The sequence below is a fragment of the Hippoglossus stenolepis genome, chromosome 9, assembly GCF_022539355.2.
Source record: "Hippoglossus stenolepis isolate QCI-W04-F060 chromosome 9, HSTE1.2, whole genome shotgun sequence".
NCBI lineage: Eukaryota > Metazoa > Chordata > Actinopteri > Pleuronectiformes > Pleuronectidae > Hippoglossus > Hippoglossus stenolepis.
In genome coordinates this window covers 2,729,549-2,754,070 of record NC_061491.1, presented here as the reverse complement: position 1 = coordinate 2,754,070, position 24,522 = coordinate 2,729,549, and the positions used below count along the sequence as shown (strand labels likewise).

The 24,522-nt window shown below is 39.9% G+C and overlaps 1 protein-coding gene across 1 annotated transcript; it reads left to right on the top strand.

The window, feature by feature from the left end:
• The first annotated feature begins 669 nt into the window (after nt 1-669).
• Nucleotides 670-23,185, top strand: npdc1b (neural proliferation, differentiation and control, 1b). Its single transcript, XM_035167037.2, has 9 exons — nt 670-1,010; nt 8,272-8,439; nt 12,135-12,224; nt 12,316-12,531; nt 16,716-16,782; nt 17,491-17,572; nt 18,586-18,665; nt 18,770-18,869; nt 20,450-23,185. Exons 1-9 carry the CDS (start codon nt 941-943, stop codon nt 20,516-20,518), a joined length of 942 nt encoding a protein of 313 aa, XP_035022928.1. The 5' UTR covers nt 670-940; the 3' UTR covers nt 20,519-23,185.
• The last annotated feature ends 1,337 nt before the right edge of the window (nt 23,186-24,522 follow it).

Here is a 24,522-nt window from a genome sequence, read left to right as displayed (position 1 = left end):
CCTCCTATTCCCACACTCTCAGAATCATTTGTTTTTGACTTGTGTTGTCATAATATGAAAAGAATACGCAGCAAATACAAACAATAATTATTTTAAACTAATAGGCAGATGCATGAATAAGGCAATTTGTGTTTAGTGTCAGATTATCAGTTTGAGTGGAGAATTCTGCTCTCTGCTCACATCTACTCATAGTGATTTACAATCTGAGAGAAAATAACAATATTCTCATTTCTATAGATGTGTGTGTGTGTGTGTGTGTGTGTGTGTGTGTGTGTGTGTGTGTGTGTGTGTGTGTGTTTGTGTGTGTGGGCAGAGAGTTTAACACCCTTGCAGTACTTTCTATTAAAATCTGTCACCACAATTAACATGAACACATTTTAAAGTCAGTAATAGGTTTTTATAGGTTTATTCAATGAAAAAAAAAGAAACACAAGAAAAAGAATAAAAAAAATGAATTCAATATTGATAAGTGAGTAACATTGAAATAATGGAAAAGTGAACAAATGAAATAATGACATTAATTCATTAGTTAACTAATAAAGAACAAATAAATGAAAAAGTTAGAGCGGTGTAACTGTTGAACTGCTAAGTTTACACCAGGGTGTAACAGAGTGATGCACAGCTGCACCTGAAGGCAGCACGCAGGCAGCGCAGCAGCGTGCTGACGTCACAGACGGACTCGCCTCCACCGCAGGAGAAACGTGAATCAGAGGATCAGTCAGTGATGGTCTGTGCTGCAGGTCTGTGCTGAGGAGCGGACTCTTCTTCTTCCTCTCTACTCGGCTGCTCTTCTCTCTGACTTACTCGGATCTCCTCGGTCTTCTCCACCCTGAGCCCAGAGTGATGGGGGAATGATCATCACCGGCCACCCTCCTCTTCCTCCTGCTCCTCCTGCTCCTCCGGTCGCTCTCCCCTGACAGTCGTCGGAGCTGTGCCCAGGATGTGGGCCCCGCTGCTCGGCCAGGCTGCGGTGTTTGCGGCCCTTGTGGCGCTGAGCTCCTGCTTGACAGGTACAGATGTGCTGCTGCTGTCACTCCCACACGGTGGGACGTGGCTGCCGGGGGTCGGGGGGGGGCTCTGGGATGTGCTCAGCTCCCACTCCTCACTGAGAAACCCTCATGTTGCTGTTCTGCTGCCATAGTGTGTCACTGGGGGTTGTCTCTTCACTCAGCTGAGTGGGTGCATCCTGGCCTTTTCATGCCTGACTGTATTTCTGGGTCTCTCTTGTGTCTAGTTTAGTAATTTAACAACGTTTTGCGATGATAAATCGGATGTAGCTAAATTAGTTATAGGCAACAGACGTGAAACAATTACGCACTAAATTGAGTAGTTACTCAGCGGACAATTAATCAGCAGCTAAAATTGATAATTGATTCGTTGTTTTAATTATTCAAGCAAAACCAGTGACATTAGGTCTCGAGTTGTGAGGGTTTGCTACTTTGGGTTTTGAAGTTTTGTGTCACAACAAGCTAATTTAAAGACATCATCTTAGGCATTAAATGTAGAGCAGAAAAAAATAGATCTATTTATTATATTATATTTGAACTCAGGATAGAGGCTTTTAATATATGTCTCATTTAATCCATGTACTTTTACTGTGAATAAGTGAGATGAGGAGAGATGGTTCCCCAGTTTCAAACTGAGCGCTGAAAATATTAGTCAAAGATAGATTTAGATGATCATTGAGTACTTCTCTGAACTTTATTTTCCTCTGGTTTCATCTTCTCAAACCTCTTACATCATTGTAAAATGGACATGTTTAGTTTTTGAGTTGTTGATTGTGGAGATAAATATTTGAAGCCTGTACTTTTTGCTTTGGGAAACCCTGATCGGCATTTCAGTAGATTCATTGGTCAAGTACATTACTGTTGATGTTACTGGTCGTAGGTGACGCTCAGAGAATACACTTATTGTTAATTTACAGATCAGTATGTGGCTGTGAGTATAAAGTCATTTTTAACTGGTCAATTATTTCCAATTGATGAATTATTTTATAAATTGTCAGAAAATACTACAAATACATCAAATACAATTTCTATTGGGACATAATGTTGTATCTTCAAGCTTCTTGTTGATGTTTGCTGAACAACTAATCAGAAAATTGTTCTCTCGAGTTATTTGTTTAGTTATGTGTCGCCTGTTGAAAGGGACAATATATTTTTGTAATTTGTTTTTTATGTTCCAAAGTTAACTAAGATTATCAACAGAATGGGATGAGGTAACAGTTTTGAAATTATTTAAAATACATAAAAGTGTATGTGTTGCAGTGATACAGTATGTACTAAAGTTAGAATGCTAAACAGCTAGTCCTGGCCCAGTTTGTCTGGTAATACTACTTAGCACCTCAAGAGGCGTTAAAGAGACATAACTCTCAGTCCACCATGAGAGATTAAGAAGTAATAATGGGTTGCAGCCGTCCTCTCTGCGACATTTGTCCACTGTTTCTTCAAACCCAGTCCTGCGACACGCATGCAGCATGTACTCATGCCTAGCCTGAATGACAGTCACAGAGAGAAGGTCGGTAAAAACCTTATGGAGTTTTTGATAGTCCCCTAATCCACCAAGATTTGTCCTGGAGTGCTCGATCCCCAGTCTGACTACAGCACAGGGGAGAGGAGGGTTGAAGAGGGACAAAGAGAGCCTTTCCTTTTCTTATGAGAGGATTGGACACCCTCCTGGACAGTAATATATTGTCCCCTCTTTGTTTGCAGCATGAATTCAACATTTGGACAATTCTTACACTTTGCCCCTTTACTATTATAAGACATGGTATTGAAAGTTGATAATGTGATGATGAGTTGTGTTATATTTGCATTCAGCCCTCTTGCCAGCCTTTCTTTATTGAAAATTGTGGTATGTGTTCAGAGATGAAAATGCACAGCAGTAACTCTGCAGTACAGGTTAGTATGATGCTCTGTGTATAGCCAATAAGTCCTCATAGGAACATTCAGTATAATGATACAGGATAGAAATATGAAAACACAGAGTGTTAAGGTCTGTTGTTGTGACATCCAGCTTTTAAATGTGAAACTGTAGTGTCTGTGTGTTTAGTGCAGTCACGACCTGTCACTCACACACTTGGTGCCACGGTGGCTCTGGGCTTTTCCACCCTGTGACGTGTGTTGCTTCGTGTGGCTGCGAGGCATTATGACAGATCATGTTGGGCAGTGAGGTGGTAAATGGATGATTCAGTGCAGTTCAGATGTGCTCAGGGTGTGTCACTGGATACTATACGCTGGTGGTGTGATAGTCCCACTTATCATAGCAGAGGTGTTGGCTGTGGTCTGGCTGTCTTCAGAAACACGTTCCTGTTGTCAGAGCTCAAGAACTCCAGACCTGGATGACCGTTTAAGGTCACACACTTGACTGTGAGATCCACACAAACCCCTTCTGTAATTTGAGTCTGCATGTAAACAGCAGTGCTTAAACTCTGATGCTGCCGTTGTGTCTCTACAACAAAGAAAAGTGAGTATACTACCAAAAATGGCATTTAGATCATTGTCTGACACAACTACCCGACAACAATGAGAGGTACATTCTTTAGTACTGGAAACACATCCTGAAATACTCAATAGCACAATCCATAGGCCTACTTATGTTAAGTAGTCATACCAGAAACTTCACATGGCATCTCCACATCAGGCACACTGCAGACAACAGACAACAGACGGCCGCGAGATGTAGACGATCAGCGACACAGCCGTCATGTTCTGCACATGTGTGGCCCGGCCCAGTATTTCGGGTTCAGACTAGCAAGAACGTTTAATCTTTTAGTGGACCAAATCTCTGCATGTGGATCAGCAGTGTCAGAGTCAAAATCTGTGAGAACACACTCACTCACACACAAACACTGCCGGACATTTCCATTTCAGGTGCTTATGATGTAAGCTGGCCTCTGCTCTGCTCTAACCCTAACCCTCTGTCATTTTTAATCTCAGGACAGCAGAGATATGGAAGAAGCTTTAGATGACATTTGCATTCTCCACACAGGTCAGTTTGTCTGGAGCATCGCAAAAAGACAGGCTTTGAATTAGGCGATGTAGTGTTCAAACAGTCGACAGGTTAGGTAGACAGCAGGGCATTGTAACAGTGATGATTCATTAAATTACACTTCATCAGTGGCCTGTTATTTAAAAAGATGAAGACTGACTCAGACATGGCCCTGTAATGATCATTGATCACCTGACAGACGGTTTCTATTTCTTCATCTGAATTAACTCGTAGTCTATTTTAAGGCCTCAGATGGATGGAGCTGCTAAATTTCATAGGACGTGAATCAGGAATAGAAAATGGGCGTATTTGAATTATTTTTTCTCTCATTGACTCATCCAGATCCAGTGTAAGGGAGAGATGATGTTTTGAGGCGATGCAGACCCGTGGGAAAGGTAGAGTCTTCTCACAGAAAGAACAGATCTGAAAAACAGTTATCATTATACACTGGTCTGAATTAAAGAACTGGATGTAATTTATTTGAGTGACTTTTTTCAGATAAAGAGACACTAGGGGAAGCAATCGAGCCATACAGAGCTTCGTAGACGTAGAGAAGGTTGGTCTTGGATAGCAAGTGCTCTCATGTCATGTGAATGACAGGCACACAGTGAGGGCCAAGGCCCAGCAGTGTCTTTATGAAAAAAGATGTAACTTCTTACTGCATATTTGCTTGTTAAATTTACTTCTGTCTGTTTTCTCTATTTCCCTTTTCTGCCTCCCTCTATATTCCTCTTGCCTTGGCTAACTGTCGCCATGTGTCCCCTCTTCCTGTATCCATCAGCCACCACCTATATGCATCTGTAAAACCCTATCCAAAGCCTGTAAAGACACGCAATTCAGTGCAATCAGTATAAATCCTGTACCTGAGGTGAAGTCAAAGAGGAAAAAGAGAATGGACGTGTCTCATTTCTTTGACCAAACACAAGAAAAGAGGTTGCTAGGAAACTGTGACTTAAGACGTTATCACAATGATACGGGGATAATGTCACCGGTGAACATCAGTGCTAGTGATTGAATAGCCCAGATAAAGCTACTCTAGTCGGTTTTATTTGAATGTGGAGGTATTCAAAGCAGTGCAGCTGAAGGAGTTATGAATTCAGTTTTCACAGTCACTACTCCTCTTGGGTGCAACAGGTGCACCTCGCACTGTCTAATGGAGTAAAATGACAACAACATGTCAGTGATTATTTTATCAACACACCTTATTTTCACCTAGATCATACGAGTGTTTTCTCACGGTGGGAACAGCTTTAATGTTCAGTTCAGGTTGGTGCTGACACAGCTGCTGTATCATATTCCTCCATTGTCCTCCCTGAGGTGATTTCTTAAGCCTTCGGACAAATCCAAATGTTGAAGCTAGTTTTTGGGGTTTGATTTGGATTTGTTTCTGGTGATGCTGAGAGAAACAGTGGAGCATAGAGTCTCAGTGCATTCTGCTCTCCATCATCCAGTTGCAAAGCTTTGCATAGATTAGCTGCTGCTGTCGTAGCCTCCAAGGTCAGGCCATTGTCTGGATGTGTGAGATGTATAAAGCTGCTCCACCTGTGGCATTAATTAAAGTGCAGCGAGGAACATTTCAAAAACACGTTAGCGTTAGAAAAGTAGTAAGTCATAGAAAGGTTTATTTTATTGTGCAAAAATGTAGGGTTCTAGAACACATGTTCTAAAATAGTGTAAAATAATGGGGAGCTTTGCACTCTGCAAATGTTGTTTGGGTATCGTATTATGCTGCAGAGGAAGAGTGAGTCTTAGTCTTTCTCAAGTTTACAGAAATTTGCACTTCACCCATTTCTACAATTGCAGTTATCATCGACAGTGTGAATTATTAATTTAATAGCCATCTTTTACATTTCCACCATGCATTTGTCATCGTTGCCTTTTTCTACTCAGTACACCAGCCTGAGACAAACCATCCATCCTTGACTTGCATTCGTCGGTGACTCACCCCTCGATGATGTCACACCTCCTCAGTTGCCATGGAAGTCGTCATGGCAACCATTGTCTCGGTTGCATTAGCAGAGACGGGAGCGATTGTGTCGAGGAAGCTGAAGGGGTTAATATTGATAGTTGGCTCTAATTATTTTCCCCTGTGGTATCGAGAGCACTGCCACTGGCTCTGCAGCTTTATTCTGCTCTTTGTGCTGCTGTTGTGCTCAGATGGTCTTCTCTTAGAAGGATGGATGCAGTATCACACCTAAACCACAAGTGCAATAGACACTCCCAGTGGGGAAGCATGTGCAGCAGTGCTCTGACTTCTCAGTAAGAGTATTGTGGGGGTGTTATAAGGATAAAAGCAATTAAGCCCATTTTAACCCCTTCACGCTTTACAACTGATGTATTCTCGTTAGAGAAGCTTTGATTAACTCACTACATGAAAGTATCACTGTGATGCAACAAGGATCAGGAGATAACGGATGCTCACCGAGCACTTTATTATGAACCTAATGATCAGCACCCTGCAGATACAGGTCAGGAGCCTCAGTCTATGTTCTCATCCAATATCAGAATGATGAAGAAATTTAATTTGACTTTGACTGTGACTGTGGCATAATTGTTGTTGCCAAATGGTTTTAGTATTTCTGAAACTGTTGATTTACTCAGAATGGTAATGGTAGAAATAGAATATCAGAAATATATAATAAAAACAGTTTATGGTTTTAGAGGGAGATAAAAGGAAGCACCAAGTTAGTTGCTGAGCTTTACAGGTGTAAGTAGGTGTTTTTTCCCCCACAACAGCCAGTCCAGCTTTGTGCCCCAGCCTCCAGGCCACATCCAAACTTCTACCTTTTTATTTGAAAACAGCATTTTCAAACTGAAATAATCTCCCCTGAATATCACATGACTTCTCACATACACAGGGCATGTGCATGCCGGTGTACACAGGAATTGCTCGAATATTAGCTCCATTCCTATGCATGTGAACAGTTGTCTCATTGTAAAATACAGAATTTATTTACACATCAGCTGATAACAATGACAACAGGGTCAACAACGCTTGTAACTGATTATTTATGTTGCGTTCTACACTGGTAGCCGAGGCTAATGCCAGTTATTTTCTAAGGTGGATGTCCTAACTCCATCCGTATACTGTACTGTAAAAGGAACAAAAACCAAAAACTATTGCCATAAAGAAATTTGCAGAAGTTGCATTTTGGATATCCATAATGAGTCTTTTCTACATTTTTGTTCATTCTGTTGTCTTATCTCTGTATTCACCTGCTACCCCATTGACCCTCCAGGAATATCCACCCACACATCGTCCCATATCACACCAGCTGAGCAGCAGTGGCCGGGCTGCTGCCACAGCACAACATTATCACAGCAGCAGCCCAGCCCAGGTCAGGTTGCCCGCTCTCATCTGCTCTCAAGTTACAGGGAATTTACTCAGCTGGCATTTTCCTTGAACGGTCTTGTAACAAAGTTTGTCTGTCATCTCTGACCTTGACATAATGCAGCTTTGCTCAGTTTTGAGTAGTCTGCTTTAATAAGAGTACGGCTTCCAGTGTTGAACGCAGCAAGCACCATTAATTGCTTATTTAGAGATGAAGCTAGTTGTTCCAGAAGATAAAACAGTTCTTATGAAAGCAACACAGATTAGACACATAAACTCTGCTATATAAAATTATATTTTTAAAAAGATGAAAATGAATAACATCAAAATGACCAATCAAATCTTGATGTTGAGTTTTTTTTTCTCTGCCTTAGCTTGGCAGTAATCGCCTTGTAGAAAACACTGAGGGCTTATCCATGCAAAAGAAACGTTGACACAGAAAGTTGAAGGTTAACATTTTATTGCTCTAACCCAACAAACAAAGATTCATTATGTAAAAAATGAAACCCACCAGATGTTAAAGACCATGATCTTTACATCTATCCATGGTGTACAGAATGATGAGCATCTGATGAACAGGTATTGTCATAAACAAACACATGAAGATGTCACACAGCCTGAGTGTGTGTGTGTGTGTGTGTGTGTGTGTGTGTGTGTGTGTGTGTGTGTGTGTGTGTGTGTGTGTGTGTGTGTGTGTGTGTGTGTGTGTGTGTGTGTGTGTGTGTGTGTGTGTGTGTGTGTGTGTGTGTGTGATTGAAATGAATAGTTGCATTGCAGTTGATACTGTACTCGTGCAGCTCATTACTAGAAAATTCAATCAATTTGTGTGTTTTAAAATGCAATATGAAGATTTTGGGTTGTTATGAAAATGGAAAAATCTGATAATAAAGAGATCAGAGGTGAGTTTTTCATAAAGGCTGTGTCGAATCATTCTGTCTCTTTGTCAACAGGGTCTCACCTGTGCCCCCGGAGTTTAGACTGTGCCCGAGCAGGACGACACTTCTGCCCGCCCAGCAGCTCACACTGCGGCCCCTGCCTGCGCCCTCTGGTAGAGAACTCCCATGGCAGATGCGTGTTGAAGAGGAGACACGCTCCTCACTCTGCTCACTTCAGTAAAGGTAGGTGGGATGTCCTCACTACGGTTCGATAGCACCTCATCAATTGTTCCAACATTACAAAGCAACATATATGTTGTTTAAAAGTAACATTCCCATTTATGAAATAGGGTGAAGACCAATGCATTCACATTTAGGGACTTTGACTTTGACACTCAGTTTTTGTAAAAGTAGTGAATAATTTTATCCTCAGGAGCTTGAAAATTTGTATTTATGTGAATACAGAACACAAATGGAACAATAACCCTATGAACCGTCGGCACAGTGCCTCTAAATATAAGCTGTGATTACATTATGTCACGTATTTGACCATAGTGTGACGTGTGACTCCCAGCGGAGACACCATTACTATTTTCCATCCACCATTTATCTTGGTCAGCAGTGTGTGTCCTAGATCATTTCCAAAGCTAATGGTCTGAGTGACTCTCTGCTCTGCCAGCACTGTTCAGAAGTGACAGTGAACCAGTGACGGTCTGGGGCAGAGCGGCTTTTTTACAAGACACAGGGATCCTTTCTGGAAAACTTCTGGCATTATAGAGGAAAAGAAATTCACTATGGTTAACTGAGATAAAGATGAAAACATCACATTTGTTGCAGTCAGCAGATCCCTATTTGATGCTGTATGATTGATTGGATCTCTCTGTAGCCACCCTGACGATGACGAGGGAGGAAGATAAGAGTTTTCAGGAGGTTACATTCAAAATAATTCACCAAGAACGGACTGAAACTACTGAAAGTATTTACAAAAAACAAAAGATACAAATTGTTGGTCATGAATAAAGTACCATGTAATTGTTAAACAAGTTGTTACAATTCTTCATTTAATTTCAAGATCACAAGGAGCTGATAGTGAACGGAAACGCCTCTGTGTCCCTCTGACGAGGATTTCACCTGGAGTAAAATGCACTGTTTCTTCTGCTGAAGAGATCAAATATGTGTTCTTACACAGAGTAAGGGCAAGTTTGTGCTCTGTCAGATCCATTCATCGGGCATGCTGTCCAACCTAATCTAAAGTGTTTCTCTGCCTCACTCAAAGGTGGGGTGAAAAGCCAGCCGTCATCGAGGAGGGAGATATGACTGTTTCAAACATTCTGCAGGAACTCATTCATACTGTTTCACACAGTTAACATCATGAAAAGAGCCACACATAGTGAATTTACCTCCTTAACCACTGCTGCATCAATCATGGATTAAAATCTAGGATTTATTCTTTTAGAAAGTTATAGAAATGTCACCACAGAGGCCCTTATACCATGTTAGAAGGGTGTAGGTTAGGGGTTTTCTGAAGCTATCCCACCACCCAACAATCACTTCAGACCGTTTAGAGCAGGTTTGACAGAGGCGCTGCTTAAGGAAAGAGGTGTTCCTGTCCTCCACCATTGTTTGGAACTGATCAACAAAACTAAACTATCTGCATTGAACATGTTGTTTTTGTATTTTAGGTGAACTGAACCTTAACTAAGTATATAACAACAAGGGAGATCTAAAAATAATAACATGTTTCTTATCCATTATAACATTCAAAGCATAAGGTTGTCTTTAGTCCAATCCAGTCTGTGGGGTGCTTTCAATATCTTTCTCTTCTCAGCCCCTCATCCTCTCACTCTCCTCCCTTTGCCGCAGTGAGGCTTTTCATTCATGATTCTGAGGAAGACCCACTCCACCACCCACATACGTCTCTTTCCTCATCTGTGTCCCTCCTCCATTCTCTCTTCTTTCCCTGTGTTTATTGCCATCCACCCACACGTTGAGCAGCTGTGCATGACAGTAGATCGCAGTCATCCACACAGTAATGCACTGACACGCACACACAGAGAGGAGAGAGAGAGAGAGAGAGAGAGAGAGAGAGAGAGAGAGAGAGAGAGAGAGAGAAGCACCACGTCTATTTTCCCACCCACAACAAATAGTAAACTCTGATGCATTTGATAAGTTTACACCCCCATCGAGCCTCCGCACACACACATTCATCCTCTCACACGATAGACCCCAGGCAGTGCGATGATGCACAGCATCCCAGGAAGTGGTTCCCTCATTAAAACAATCATTGCTGCAGGGTTTGTCTTTTGTTATGTTTTTTCGGCTTTCGCCACATGGGGCAGTGTTGTCTTTCTTCTTTTTGAATTAACTGACTGACCATCAACAGTTTTTCTTTCAATCTGAATGGTCAATCATGAAGTTTCACCAAGTTATCATTCCATCAACATTTCACTAACATACCTTAGTGTGATAAGCACTACCTAAGATGTCAGAAATCACCAAACAAATGACAGGATTGATTTTTAGTTTGACCGTGTCCTATCCACTCGGTGTAGGAGGGATGGGATTTATGATTTATGCTGCAGCCAGCCACCAGGGGGTGATGTCATCCATCTTAACCTGATCTTAACATACAGTCATTGGGTAGAAAAGTCACACTAACTTTCATCCGCAGTACCGTTTTGTTTTTTGTGAAGAAAGAATATTTTGAAAGACAGTATGATGCATTTTAACTATTGAAAAATCCATTTGCTATGTGTGTCTTCACTGTCTTGTTTTCCCTTATAGCAGCCTGGGGTCATTCAAATGAGGACATAAGATCTTATTAATGACTTGGGCTTAAACGACAGTGAGACTTGAGTACCTCAAGATTTTGCTTGACTATCAGCAAAAAAGGTTTGAACTGGTGAAGTGGTGCAGTAAAAAAACATTGCTCCTCCTTCCGGCAGGCCCTGCATTGCCACACGGCTCGAATATGTAATTATTGGATCTTAGCATGGAAAGGACTAAGACTCAGTTATGTAAAACACTATTTACAGATTTGATAGTAAAGTCTGCCTGTCATTTTTATGGTGTGGATGCACAGAACTGAAACACCTGGATAATGACTTGCAGTTTATTTATAAAGACTCAATTTTATTTTGAGGCTAAAAAAATGAATGACCTAAAAACTGCTCTGGTTCACCTGCTGGTCAATTTTACTGCAGCTCATGTGCTCTGTGGAACGTAATCAAATCTGAGAAAATAACTGCAATGATATCCTAGGCTTGGTTATCTCAGCACCTGCTGCTTGATGCTCCCATTCTTTTTTAAAACCTGTGTCTCCTCCATCTTTATGGAAGTGCATGACTAAATCACTGGTGTGCTTATTATTTAAGTTATCTAGTTGTTATTTTTCCTCAGAAACTTAAGGACTAGATTTTGGCCAACATAGTGCTTTGTGCGTTCTGTGTCTGATGAGTCCCACTGGATTACCCCTTTAAATATTTGTCATCTGGTGGGTTGTATAGAACCATAGTATACGCTGCCCCACTATGAAGCAAGCTCACCATACCCCGGATATCTTATCGGGCTTAACTTAACCTGACAACCGCCATCCTGATAACCTGTGCTACGAAGCTCACTATTAGCTTCCTCAGTTAACTCTGGGTTTACTTATCCAGCCCCGATTGTGTTCATGTGACCGAGGCAGAGTTGTTAATTATAGGCAACATCATCAAAACCATGAAAGAAACTGATATCTGCCAATTACAGCAACTTACAAAAGTGACATTCAACAAAGTGAAACACAAATGATGATCACAACATGAGGTTAATAAATGATACGACCTGTGCACCATTGCTCTCCAATTATTTATAATTATTATTTTTAAATATAATTGGTGACATCAGACTGTATTTCAATCAAGGCAGTGATGGATTTTGGTGTTCTGTTCCTCCAGGTAAAACCAACACATACCCTGAGCTGGATGAAGAGATCGACTTCCTGTCTGCCGTCATCAGTGAACAGAGAACTGAGTCTCGGCTGCCAGGTAGTGGAATGTTTACTGATTGGCCCATGTTTGTATATTTACCACTACACTGCTGGTGAAATGCCTCAAAACCTCTCTTTCTTTATCCCAGCTTCACCCTCCCAGTATGCCTCTAATCCCAAAGCCAAGCAGCTCAGTGAGCTCAGCTACGACCAGAGACCACTCATCACAGAGCCGCCTGCGAGCCAGAGTGTCCAGGTCACCACACTGGCTCCATCCACCACCACCAACACCACAAACACCACTCCCACTTTGCTCAGAGACCCCATCATCCTCTCCTACCCGTCCAATGACCATGTCTTCATTAGTAAGTCTTTTCTGTTGTTCCTCTTGAGTTTAGAAAATAATTGACTGTTGTTGTAATTGTAAGATTTATTTTGATTACTGTATTTATATGTAACGCATTTATTAAAATCACAAACATTTTAAAAACAAAAGATACAATACAATTTTAAGTAATTATTGAAGGGATATAAGCACTTACAAGAAACAGATGTAGCAAATCTAATTGTTGATTATTCCCAAAATATGCGGGTTGGTTTCCAGAAGCTTGACAGCCTCTGGGAACAACCAGAAGGCCTTATCATCAAATACATTTACATGTATATAAAAGATTGATACAGAAATAAATAGGTAACCAATGGTAACCAAAAGCCAGAATTTGTTATATGGTCATGTTATCTTGAACCAGTGATAATCCTAGCAGTTTCAACCAATTAAAGGCAATTTAGCAAAGCCTGGGTAATACCCATCCAAAGGGCATTACAGAAATTTTGTTGTGCAAAAATAAAAGCATTAAATGACCCAGTTTAATTTCTCAAAAATATAATCTTTTAAATTAATTGCAGGACTAAAGAACCTTCTGTACTTGGATGATCCTTAAATGCATCCCTTAGATTTCATGCAACGAGCCTAATATCATTTGATATTGCCCCCAGATTTCAGTCAATCTGACTTTATAAACTTGTTGTGACAAACAGAGGGTTTCTGTTTTATCATCACTAAGTGTAATAAGTCCAATAGTTTAACTCACATAGGCTGTCAGTAAGTTGAGTTAGACTGCTGGGATAACTATCAGAAGATAAAGCTGGTGTCATCAGCATAACAATTATACTTTACATTATGTTTACTGATGATCTGACCTAAGGGCAGCATAAAAATGGAGAAAAATAACATACCAAGAATTGACCCTTGAGGAACCCCATGACTGAATTGGGAAACTAAGGAGTGGGAGTTTCCAAAACAAAGACAGTTCTATTTCACAAACAGCACTGTACTATATTAAGGCAGATCCTTGTAGGCCAACCAAGGTTTTCAGACACTTTAACAAGCTCAATAAATTATTGAATGATAGAGCAAATGTCTTTATGGCCGCAAAAAATTTGAACCAATTTCTACTCTAACAAATTAGAGCAAACGACAAACGATTCTTGGATGCATCGCGATATTATATTCTTATTATGAAATGGACAGTTCAAAAACACGACAATTGGGCTCCAAACGGGAACTATTCGGAAGAAAAGACCATATCAATATCGGTGAAGTGGCCGCCGACAGTAAACCGAGCGCAAGTGCTAGTAGCGAGTAGAGAGTTACAAAAATAAAGAGGGCACATTTTATCAAGTTCAAGCCCCATTTGATGTCTATTTGTGCACTTGTATGGTGCGCCGCATTCCCCTGCTACAAACAACACAAGACTTAATGTGATGCGCAATGTCAGTGACGCACGGTGTTAAAGTAAGCGGAACGATCCGGAGTCATCATCCGACATCATCGATTAATAACTAAATACAAGTGATTATCAGTTTGTGTGAGGAGAAACAGAGAGAAACACACAGATTATGATGCAACACAGTGTTATAACTTCATTGTTTATCCAGGAACATTCAACGGGTTTTTATAAAGATCAGTTCTACGTGCAATGATTACAAAAGGAACAGAGTCACTTGTTGACCAGCGGAGTAATGTGCCTCAGTGCAGTGGCGCTGCTAAGGGGGGCCAGGCGGGGCTACCTTGATACAGTCAATGCTGTAATCAGAGTTTGTCCTTTTAAACCTTAAATTCTAAACCAGGGGTGTCAAACATACGGCCCGCGGGCCGGATCCGGCCCGCCAGGGGGTCCAGCTCGGCCCGCCGGATGACTTTGCTAAGTGTGAAAATTACAGAAAGACATAAATTGCATTTCTATAAAAGTAGCTGCTATTCCTAATCAGTCCACAGGGGGTCGCACTGTATCAGTAAGAGCATGCCATAGACTGTAAAACAAGTAAAGAGTAAGAGTAGCGATTTACACTGAGAACCAGAACTAAACAGCAGTGATCAGCATGTCTCTTAAGAATATGGAGGTTTATGGAGTACAAATGTTTTGTAATTTTTTTAATCGATCCAGTAATTGCTTCAAAAACAGCGTAAATGCGATGTCTGCTCCGGAGGCAGAAGCGCTCATTGCCACAGGCAGCAGCGCTCGCTGCTCGCTTTGTGACGCGTTTGACGTCAAACACGTCACACAGCGAGGGACTCTGCAGAGGAGAGCCCAGGCAGATACAACAGTGGGCTGATGTCTGAGTTTTTGGTCTTTATGTTTCTAGTTTATTGTAAAAAGCCCTTAAAATAGGGTTTATCATCCAAAAACCTTCACCAATGATTTAAATATAGAGAAATATTGTCGTTATGTATGCGTTATTATGCTATGATTTTACTGGTCTGGCCCACTTGAGGTCAAAGTGGGCAGTATGTGGCCCCTTAACTAAAATGAGTTTGACACCCCTGGTCTAAACTGAATAAATGTCAAATCAGTGTGGAGACCACTGACCACAGTCATAGACTTACTGTTGTAGTCTGATTTATGAATTGAAAACCTTATTTTGTAAATTACAGCACAATTTTAACAACAGTTACAGTCTGTAGTACCTTTCTTAATAAAAACGGAGTTCACGTTCACCGATTTTATTAATTGATGAAAAAGCAGGAATGTGCAGTAATATAGAAAATTGTGGATGTGGTACATTGGAATGCATCGTTGTGAATCGAATCGTTGACTGCTGAATCAAAATCGAATCGTGAGGCTAGTGAAGATGAACACCTAATATTCATAGTGTAGGTTGTTGGTTCTTTTTGTAGAAGAGGTTTTGCTCATTTTGTTGTATCTATTTACCTGTTCCTGAGCAGGGGACTACAACTGTAAATAAAGATAGTAGCTAATTTTGGTTCAAGGGATCTTTGCTTTGTTTAAGATGATGAATTTTCACCATTTTTTCTCCATTTCCAAATTATCTCAAGTATCTTTACCTTCTGTGTCTTTGACTTTTGTATACGAACAGAAAAAGTCATCAGTTGGTTTGACGTCGTTGTTATGTCAGAAGCACAAAACAAACTGTTGCGTTTCTGAATCGGAAAGCACCAAGAATAATTTCATTAGTGTATCCACTGTAGGCGGGAAAAGATAGCCCTGATAAACAGAATAACACTGTTCTGTTTCACCGTGTATCCTCTCAGGCTTTTTCTGTTCAGGAACATCACCATATCAATGACGCCTGAAAGTTAGACTTAAAGGGATAGTTCACCCAGAAATGAAAATTCCCTCATTATCTACTCACCACTATGCCGATAGAGGGGTGGGTGAAGTGTTTGAGTCCACAAAACACTTCTGGAGTCTCAGGGGTAAAAAGTGTTAGAGCCAAATCCAATACAATTGAAAACACGGTGTAAATTAACTCGTTTCGAGTCGAATTTTAACGTCGGGGCCTGCAGGCACTTGGATGACCCCACACGAGCAGTATAGAGGCATGTTATGTTTTTTCTGTTGTCATATTAAATCTGAGGAATCGATCACCGTTGACTTCAACTGTATTGGATTCTGCTCGAACAAAGTTTACCCCTGAAACTCCTGAGTAGATAATGAGGAAATTTTCATTTCTGGGTGAACTATCCCTTAAGCCTTTACCTGTGATAGTTGCTTGGTAATTTGTATTGCTCCAGTCCATTCATCAGTGTGAAAACCCAGAGGATTTGGAAGGAAGTTTTTTTAATTATGACTTTAGGTTTCTGTGCTAGCACCAAACCATCTGCTCTTTCAAGTTTTGTGAGTGCCGGGGGCTATGTCATCTCCTGATGACTCGTTTTGGAACAACACCAATATGGATGCGAAGTTTTGAAGTGATTAGATCAGTTTAGTAAATCACCTTCTTTGTCAGACCAAATATTGGCACTGAATGCTCTGAAATCTCGGGACTGACCTCAAATTTACTATGCGGTTACAAAGAACAGGACTTGTATATTTCTGTTAATTAGTTCTGCTACACTCCATTAGTGTTATCAATGTTGTTTTCACTGTTAGTGCTGCAGGGTCATACCCAACACAGTTATTTTCATCAGCTCTACCCTCTGCTTCGCACACATCTCCAGAGCAGTCCAGGATCATGTCTTCCTTTGGCACCTACAGGCCTGCGCACCGTTTCCTGCCTCTGACTGTCTGTATGTATTTCTTTTCAGTCATGAGTAGCGTGTTCATCGTGGCAGGGTCACTGGCTTTGATAATGGCAGGGGCCTGTTGGGTCAGGTAAGATATTTAATCCTCTCTCTCTACACTACTATACTAATGACTCCAGATGTTTACCTTTCAGGATTTGATACAATAGCCTGCAAGTGTTTTTCTCAATCAAACAATTTAATTGATTTAGTAAATGTCAGAAAAAAGACTTGTCATTTCTCAGAGTCCGAGGAGATGTCTTCAAGTTGCACATTTTGCGTGACCAACAGTCTATTCCATTACCTATCACAGATGGACAAGAAAACTAATAAATATTCACATATCACACAAAATTTACAGTAAACTATTGCTTAAAACAACAGAGGGATTAATCAGATCTCAAAATTAAAATCTAGTCAATCAACTAATGAATTACACTGTTGTTGTAGCTTTACTGTTATTTATTCTCCAACAACATATATTGGTTACAATCTAGTTCTTTAGCTTATAATGTCCTTATTCAAGGTGGTGCTCCTCTAATTTCGTATTTTACATCTATCATATGTAAAGCTTGTGATAGATGGATTTACAAAGAAGAGTATCCTTGCTCCTTTTCTCCTGCTCCTCTTTTATATAACCCTTGACATAATGATAAGGTTAATGTAATATAAAGGACAGTCCGACTTTAGCGTCCACCAGTAGCAAGTACATGCAGACTCTGCAGTGTTGTACTGCAGCTTGTATACCTCTTGAATTTTGATGAATCTGTCAGCATCTGATGTTCTTTTTTTCTTTCAGATTGCAGAAAGGTCTGCAGCTAACTCAGAAGATGGACTCTCCTGTACATCGACTGATCAGAGCCCAAGCTTTTGATAATTTGGTGAGCATGACATCACTGCTGCACACACAAGTTCACAGACTTGAAGGCAGAAACCTGGTTGTAGCTTCCCAACCAGATCATGTACATTAAATGTAATGTAAAGTCAATGTAATATTCATCTTTAATATCAGCATTCAGGAACTAACTTTCAAATAATCAAACACTAATCAAAATTTTCCATTAACAACAGTTGGTCAAAAGTTACTTGCGCCTTGTTCAAACCTGGTATTGGTATAATTGATGTTAATAACATTCAGTGTGGGGCTGCATACAGCTCACCTGGTGGAGCTGCCGCCCCATCGAGGCTATGCCTCACCCGTAGTGTCTCTGGTTTGATTCCGACCCACATTCCAAGGTGATTTGGGACGCATGTGACATCCTCTGACTCACTACAGTTTCATAATAAAAAATGTTTACCTTTCTCAGTGTTTCACGTACACTTATTTGTGGCCACTACTACAATATAAACACAGATCACCTCATGCAGATTTTCTATATTGTTGATATTTCAAATGAGTACAATCTTTCAGGTTGCAGGTTTCATTTTATTCAAATTTGACACAGCAGGAAAAAAAGTAGAGCATATTTATTTTAGTTTTAGCTGTGACTGAACTGCATCAATCTAAAAGAGCTCATAATAAACAACACCGAAACATTTAATCAGAGAGAATGATTATTCATATCTTTTCGAAGAATAAGAAAGGCTTGAGGACATAATGCAAGAAATAACCAATTCATTTTAATTAAAGAATTGAAGAGCACAAGGAATAAAAGAGAGTGAATAGTAGAGATGGCTGGATGGAGTAGCTCTAGCCATTAATAGTTAGCTAGTTGCATCAGTCTAGAAGCCTACATGGACAAACACACCTGTCCTTTCAAAAAGGTCACAAGTTGAACACATGCAGTAGGGACACATGCCACAGAGTGAATGTCAACAGGATGTGGATGGTGTGACAGGATGTGGATGTATACCACTGACTTTCTCATGCCTTCTTTGCCCCTTGTGTTTTCAGCCTGGGGACAAGAAGCTGGCCCACAGTGCCCAGATGTACCACTACCAGCACCAGAAGCAGCAAATGCTTTCCCTGGAGAAGTGAGTATTCCATCCAGACCAGACACACTCATCTCTCCTTGACTTGTGGGGTTTTCTCCCCATCTGTGCCATCCTCTGACTTAATATGTGTGTGACATAAACAGGAACAGGGATGAGCCAAAGGTTCCTGACTCAGGAGCATCAACAGATGAGGAGAACGAAGATGGGGATTTCACCGTATACGAGTGTCCTGGATTGGCACCTGTGAGTAAACTCTGTGTAAACTACTGTGTATTATCGTCAGGTCAGGATATTCATCCACGGTTGACAGCAGAAATCCCTCAACCAGAATGAAAGAATGAAATGATGGCAAATGACTGAATTCCATTACTTTTCAGTCCTGATATTTATTCAATAAAATGAGAAAGGCCACACGTCATTTAATATATTTTGAAAACTGTTCCTTGTAAAAACACATTGTTTACTTCAAAAAAGTAAAATCTGAAAAAATTGTCAAATATATTGTTAGCATTGTTAATATTGTTTAGAAATGATTATTTTAATAAAAAGGAATGCTGACATGACAGGGGCACTTCAGGGACCAATCAGATTTTAGCTGGGGCCAGTGCCCCCATGGCCCATCCCTGGTTCCACCCCTGCTATACACAACAGCAGGTGGCTGTGAAAACGCTCTGATAAACCCACTGAACCCAACCTGGACGACACCAAACGGTGCACAGAGTTAGCTAGGCAGCTAAAGAGCCAGATATTTATCTGTTGGTAGGTGGAGACCAAACCCCAGTAAATAGGAGGTGAATGTTGGGCACAACTCCAACTGAATACTAATGTTTTCACATTCTGCTGATTGGTAAATAGGAAACTTTTTGGAGAAGGTGATCAGTGTTTTCAGTTGTGTTTTCAGCTTGTTCAACTGCCACCAAAAATATGAATTAAATACAACTTTTTGTACTTTAGTAGTGCTTTAGTATGTAGACTTTTGCAATGTTTACATACTGCCCCCCTAGTGGGCATTTAGATCATGTATCGCAGCTTTAATTAAACTGAAGTATCATTAATGTTATTACTTATGCCTATGATTGAACTGCTGCCTAAAGGTAACATATATTCAATAACTGCCCATTTATTGATATTAACATGTTGATATTTTACGTATTGCCAGCTCCGTTACCAGCTCCAACAAAGACAGTCAGTTTCAACTCCAGCATTTAGAAAATACCATATTTAAAAGATGAAATTTAGAAGTTACAGATGCTGGATAACACATCACTGTCACTGCTATAGCGAAAAGCCAAGGAACTGCTTTTGGGATCAACTAGAGGTGTGACTTATTTTTGGCTCAACTCTGAATACAGTCAAATGTAGTTATGTAGTCAAGATGAAATAAAAGCATGGCTGACCTTCTCGAGATCAATCCTGGAAAGAAAAGGAAAATTCTAAAGTGTATTTGACTGAAGAAATCGTAACTGAACAACGTTTGTGATTTGATTTTCAAATGAAAGGTCACTGTGAAATGCAGGTTTGATATTTGCAGAAAAGGCTCTGAGATGTGTCTGAAAAATATGGATGGATTTATGTCGACCGAGGAGAATTATTTCAGATTTGTTCTCTTTTAGCTGGAGAAGGTATTGGGACTTCCAGCACTATTTCTGACAATAATGATAGAACAGGATAAAAATGGTGTTTTGATTTATTAAATATTATATTTTTGAGCCATAAAATGTCAAAGCTGAGCCTGATCACAATCATAACCCTTGGAGAGAATAATGTAATTTCTGATGTCCAACTGTGTTAACCAGAATCCTCTCCCCTCTTTCCTTCTTTAGACGGGGGAAATGGAAGTGAAGAACCCGCTGTTTGACGACTCCCCCCTTTACCTTCAGAAGTTCCACTAGGACACTGGACATTCAAATTCTGTCACACTCCGGATCCAGCACTTGTGTGTAAACATAATAACATTTACATACATAACACACACTCCACATACACTGCTGTACCCAGCCCAGTCCTTTTTAATGGACAGAATGGAGAGTGTAAGTACATGAAGGAGGAAGGGGAGTGAGGCATTCATGGACATTTAAAGGATGGTTTATTCGTTCGAGGCAGAACTGAATCTGGGACCAATGTCTCCCACTCTGTAGCCACATTCTTTCCTTTTTATGTGCTCACTCTTTTTTCCTAGTATTGTTTACAACCTTACAATCAGCCAGTATCAAAGAACTCCACATGATTTCTGTCAGGTAGCAGACACGCTGATTATCATAAAATAAACTACAGCAGAGTCCAGTGCACAGCCAGTTTTCTGATGCCGCTGAGCAGAAACTAAGAATTTCTGTCAGTCAATTTGGGTAGATTGTTATGAATATTTATGTTTATTAATCAGTAAATACTCTTTAATTTATTGAGCTCTTGCTGCAGGCTTTGGTTTTATTTAAGTATTTATAAAAAGAAATGTGATTTTAATATTTCATGAACAAACATGCAGCACCGTGATCTGTATCACTATGTTATGTAGCCATTGTGTTCTCAGTCTAGTTGCTCTATGCATGAATTGATGATGCTGTGTATGAAACATGAGTCAATATGCATTTACAGTTTTACAAGTTTCTTGTGTAAACTTGCGAATGATATATAACAGATTTCAAAGGATTTTGAAACTTCTCTAACTAGAACTCTGAAACAGAGCGAGGCCATCCTGTATATATGGTATCTGACTAACATGGCTAGTCCCCACGGTTTTGTGATCTGTATATAGCTGCTAATATGTACAGAAAGAGATCTTACCTCTCACTCAGTCTGTTACTACACATGTTCCTCTAGATTACCGAGTGCTGTGTCAAATATTGAGCTGTTTGCTTCCTCCTCACTGACTGTTTGCAGGGCTTCTACACATGTGGGAAGTGTCAGAAAAGTTGTGATGTTCAGGTCTGGAAAACATATTATTCCCATTATACAGTTTTCAACTAACAGGAACCTAGGACGTTTCAATTCTACAAAGATTTTATCGGGCAAAACATGATAAAAAGGCGAAGTCTAACTTGACGATCAAGCAATTAGGCAAAAAGATTGAGTGTAAAACTATTAATTTGACAGGTCACATTGTCATAGAAATATGTTTGTTAAATGCATTTGAGAATATTTCAAAAAGAAGGTTCCCAGCATGGTGACACATTATTTAAAATGAATAAGACCCCATGAGCTAGAAAATAATGATGAGGGAGAATATCTTTCCTCAGAAATGGAGAGTATATGATAATTACAGTTACAGGACGAGCTGCCATTTTCCTAATAAAAGTCTTTGATAGGCGGAAGTTGCCAATTTGAAAATTAAACTTACAAAAAACACCCTCATCAACAGACATGGTAGCACTGGTCAGAAACCATGTGATGCACCAAACAGAAAATCCTCTTTGTGGCAATGGAAGTTATCACAAAAATTAATTTTCATTATAATTTAGCCACAATCAGAAAACAATTCATACATCCTCATACAAATTTAATTAGTAATTATGCTTTTTCAAACGTCAATCAAAATTCAGATTTTTACATATTACTTTGGTTACATATAAGAAAAAAAGTTTGATTTAATGATATTCTTTAAACATTGGCATTTCTGGACTGAAATAATCGGGTGTGCAGATATAATGAATCAATCTCACTTTGATGATTTGAAGGCCTGTCATGACTGAATGAAAATAACTAAAATTTGATCACTGTATTTTTATAATGATTTAATCTGCAATGTCGCTCATATGTCAGATTGGATTGATGGATCCCTGATGGATATTCAGTTTTTTTATTTTGTTTCCTGGACCTGCTACCTTCACCTGTCCTAACCACTGCATGGGACTTGAGGTGCTGTATTTTGCAGCTGCTTATATTTGTCTGACTGTGTAGCTCATGGATTATATTACACCCCAGGATGATTCTTTAGCTCCAGTGACAGGAGTGTATACCTGTGGCCTCTCGCTGTCGTCTCTCAGGAAAGCCTCTCTCTGTGGCTCCCCTCTTCAGCCTGCTCCCACTTTTTCAGCCTCTCTGCTCTCCCACAGTGGAAGAGCCTGTTTAACTCTACATGACCTTAACATACACATACATGAGTGTCAATATGTAAAAAGACATATATACACCTGATACCATGAAGTATTAAGACTGGAGATCTTTATTCAAACCCACTGAGCTTGTAGAACAAAATGAAGGACAATTTATCAGTTGGATGGATAAGGAATTACCAGAAACTATATATTTCTCATGTTGTTTGCCTTATTTAATTGTACATGGCTCGGCTTTCCCTTCACCAGAGCTGAGAGCAAAACAAAAACCGAGCTGGTTGTCTTGTTGTGCTCATTCTCAATCTGATGATGATGATGATGACTTGGTCTATTGAAGGGAACCGGAGAAAGAGTAACTATCCAGGCAAGCTCTCTTTGATAAAGACTGTTTTCAGACTACATATTACACATTCTACACACTGTAAGGAGGACGTCTGTGTGTGTTTAGCATGCATGTGGATATACCAGAGATGAAATGAAAGAAATAAATATTTATATAATCTGAAGTCATATATGTTGTGTTGTGGAGTCTATTATTTCAAATGAAATACCCTGTGGGAAACATTTGTCATATTTAGGAGGGTTTGTGATTAAGTCACAACACATTGTTAACAGGGACCGTTTCTAAATAATAAAACGACATTTCTTGTGAAGACACCAGCACATTGCTTCCGGGAAAGACACACTGCTTTTGATTATATATGTATATATATATATATATATATGTCATTTTTAGCACTTTGATTTCCACATATTTAAATACAGAGCCCAAAGCTATCTTCATTTAGAGATACTACCTACTACTATTTTTATATTTTGAAACAAATGAAGTTTTCCTTAAAGTTAAATAATGAGATCTCTTTGCACATTCTGCCTAGTTCCTCTATGGGTTGACTATTTCCATCACCTCCTTCCACACTGTCATGTCCCAACGTCACTATTTTCTGACCAGCTATCTTTTGCGATTACTCAGAGCAATTAATCACTGGATATCATTGCAGTTCTGTCTTAATGTCTTACAGACTTAATGTTGTAATCGACCTTCTCTCCATTACCACCACAGCCTCCTTGATGTTTAGGGACGTTAATGATGTTAAGGTCTCTGTCCTGTCTTCCCTCCTGTCTTCATATGGGCTTACACCTGAAGAAGATGCTTCAAGTTCTTGGAGTCTAATTGACAAAACTTTCTCTTCTGCTTCTTTGGATGTTATTCCCTTTTATTTGATCTCTTCTTATTGTAATTCTTTCACGTGTAAATGCATGTAGTGCTTTGTAAAAGAGACACTTTAAAATGTGCATCAGAGGTTTGATGGGCTTAGCATGGAGGAAAATCAGATTAAGATCGCCATCTGCTGGCATTACATGGCAATGCTGGACTACAGCGTGACTAAATCACCTTTATTATCAGGGGCAACATTAGTATGAATGTTCAGACACTTTTAGACAATCTGATAAACATTTAGTTTGAAGCATAGGGAAATGGTAAGGGCTTATGATAGCATATGTTACAGTTACACTATGTGGACAGCAGTGCTTTCCAACTAATCATTGGAAATATGTGAAGTCTCAAACAAAGAACCCAAAGCATCCGCCATTAATCTGTTATTTTCTCATTTGTGCAATTTTAGTTTTTAACCTCATGGTTAGTGCTGCAACACTCAGGTCTGCACCAGAATCATCTTAAGATGTAGAAATGTAAACTTACTTACTTAGTGCTTCCAAGGCAGTGATGCAGAGACATGGCAACACTTCCCATATAGCATGGCTATTAGATATAGGACTCATGCAGATGCAGGGTAAGGGTTTAGGTTAGGTGTTTAGTTTTAATGGTTACGGTTATGGTAAGG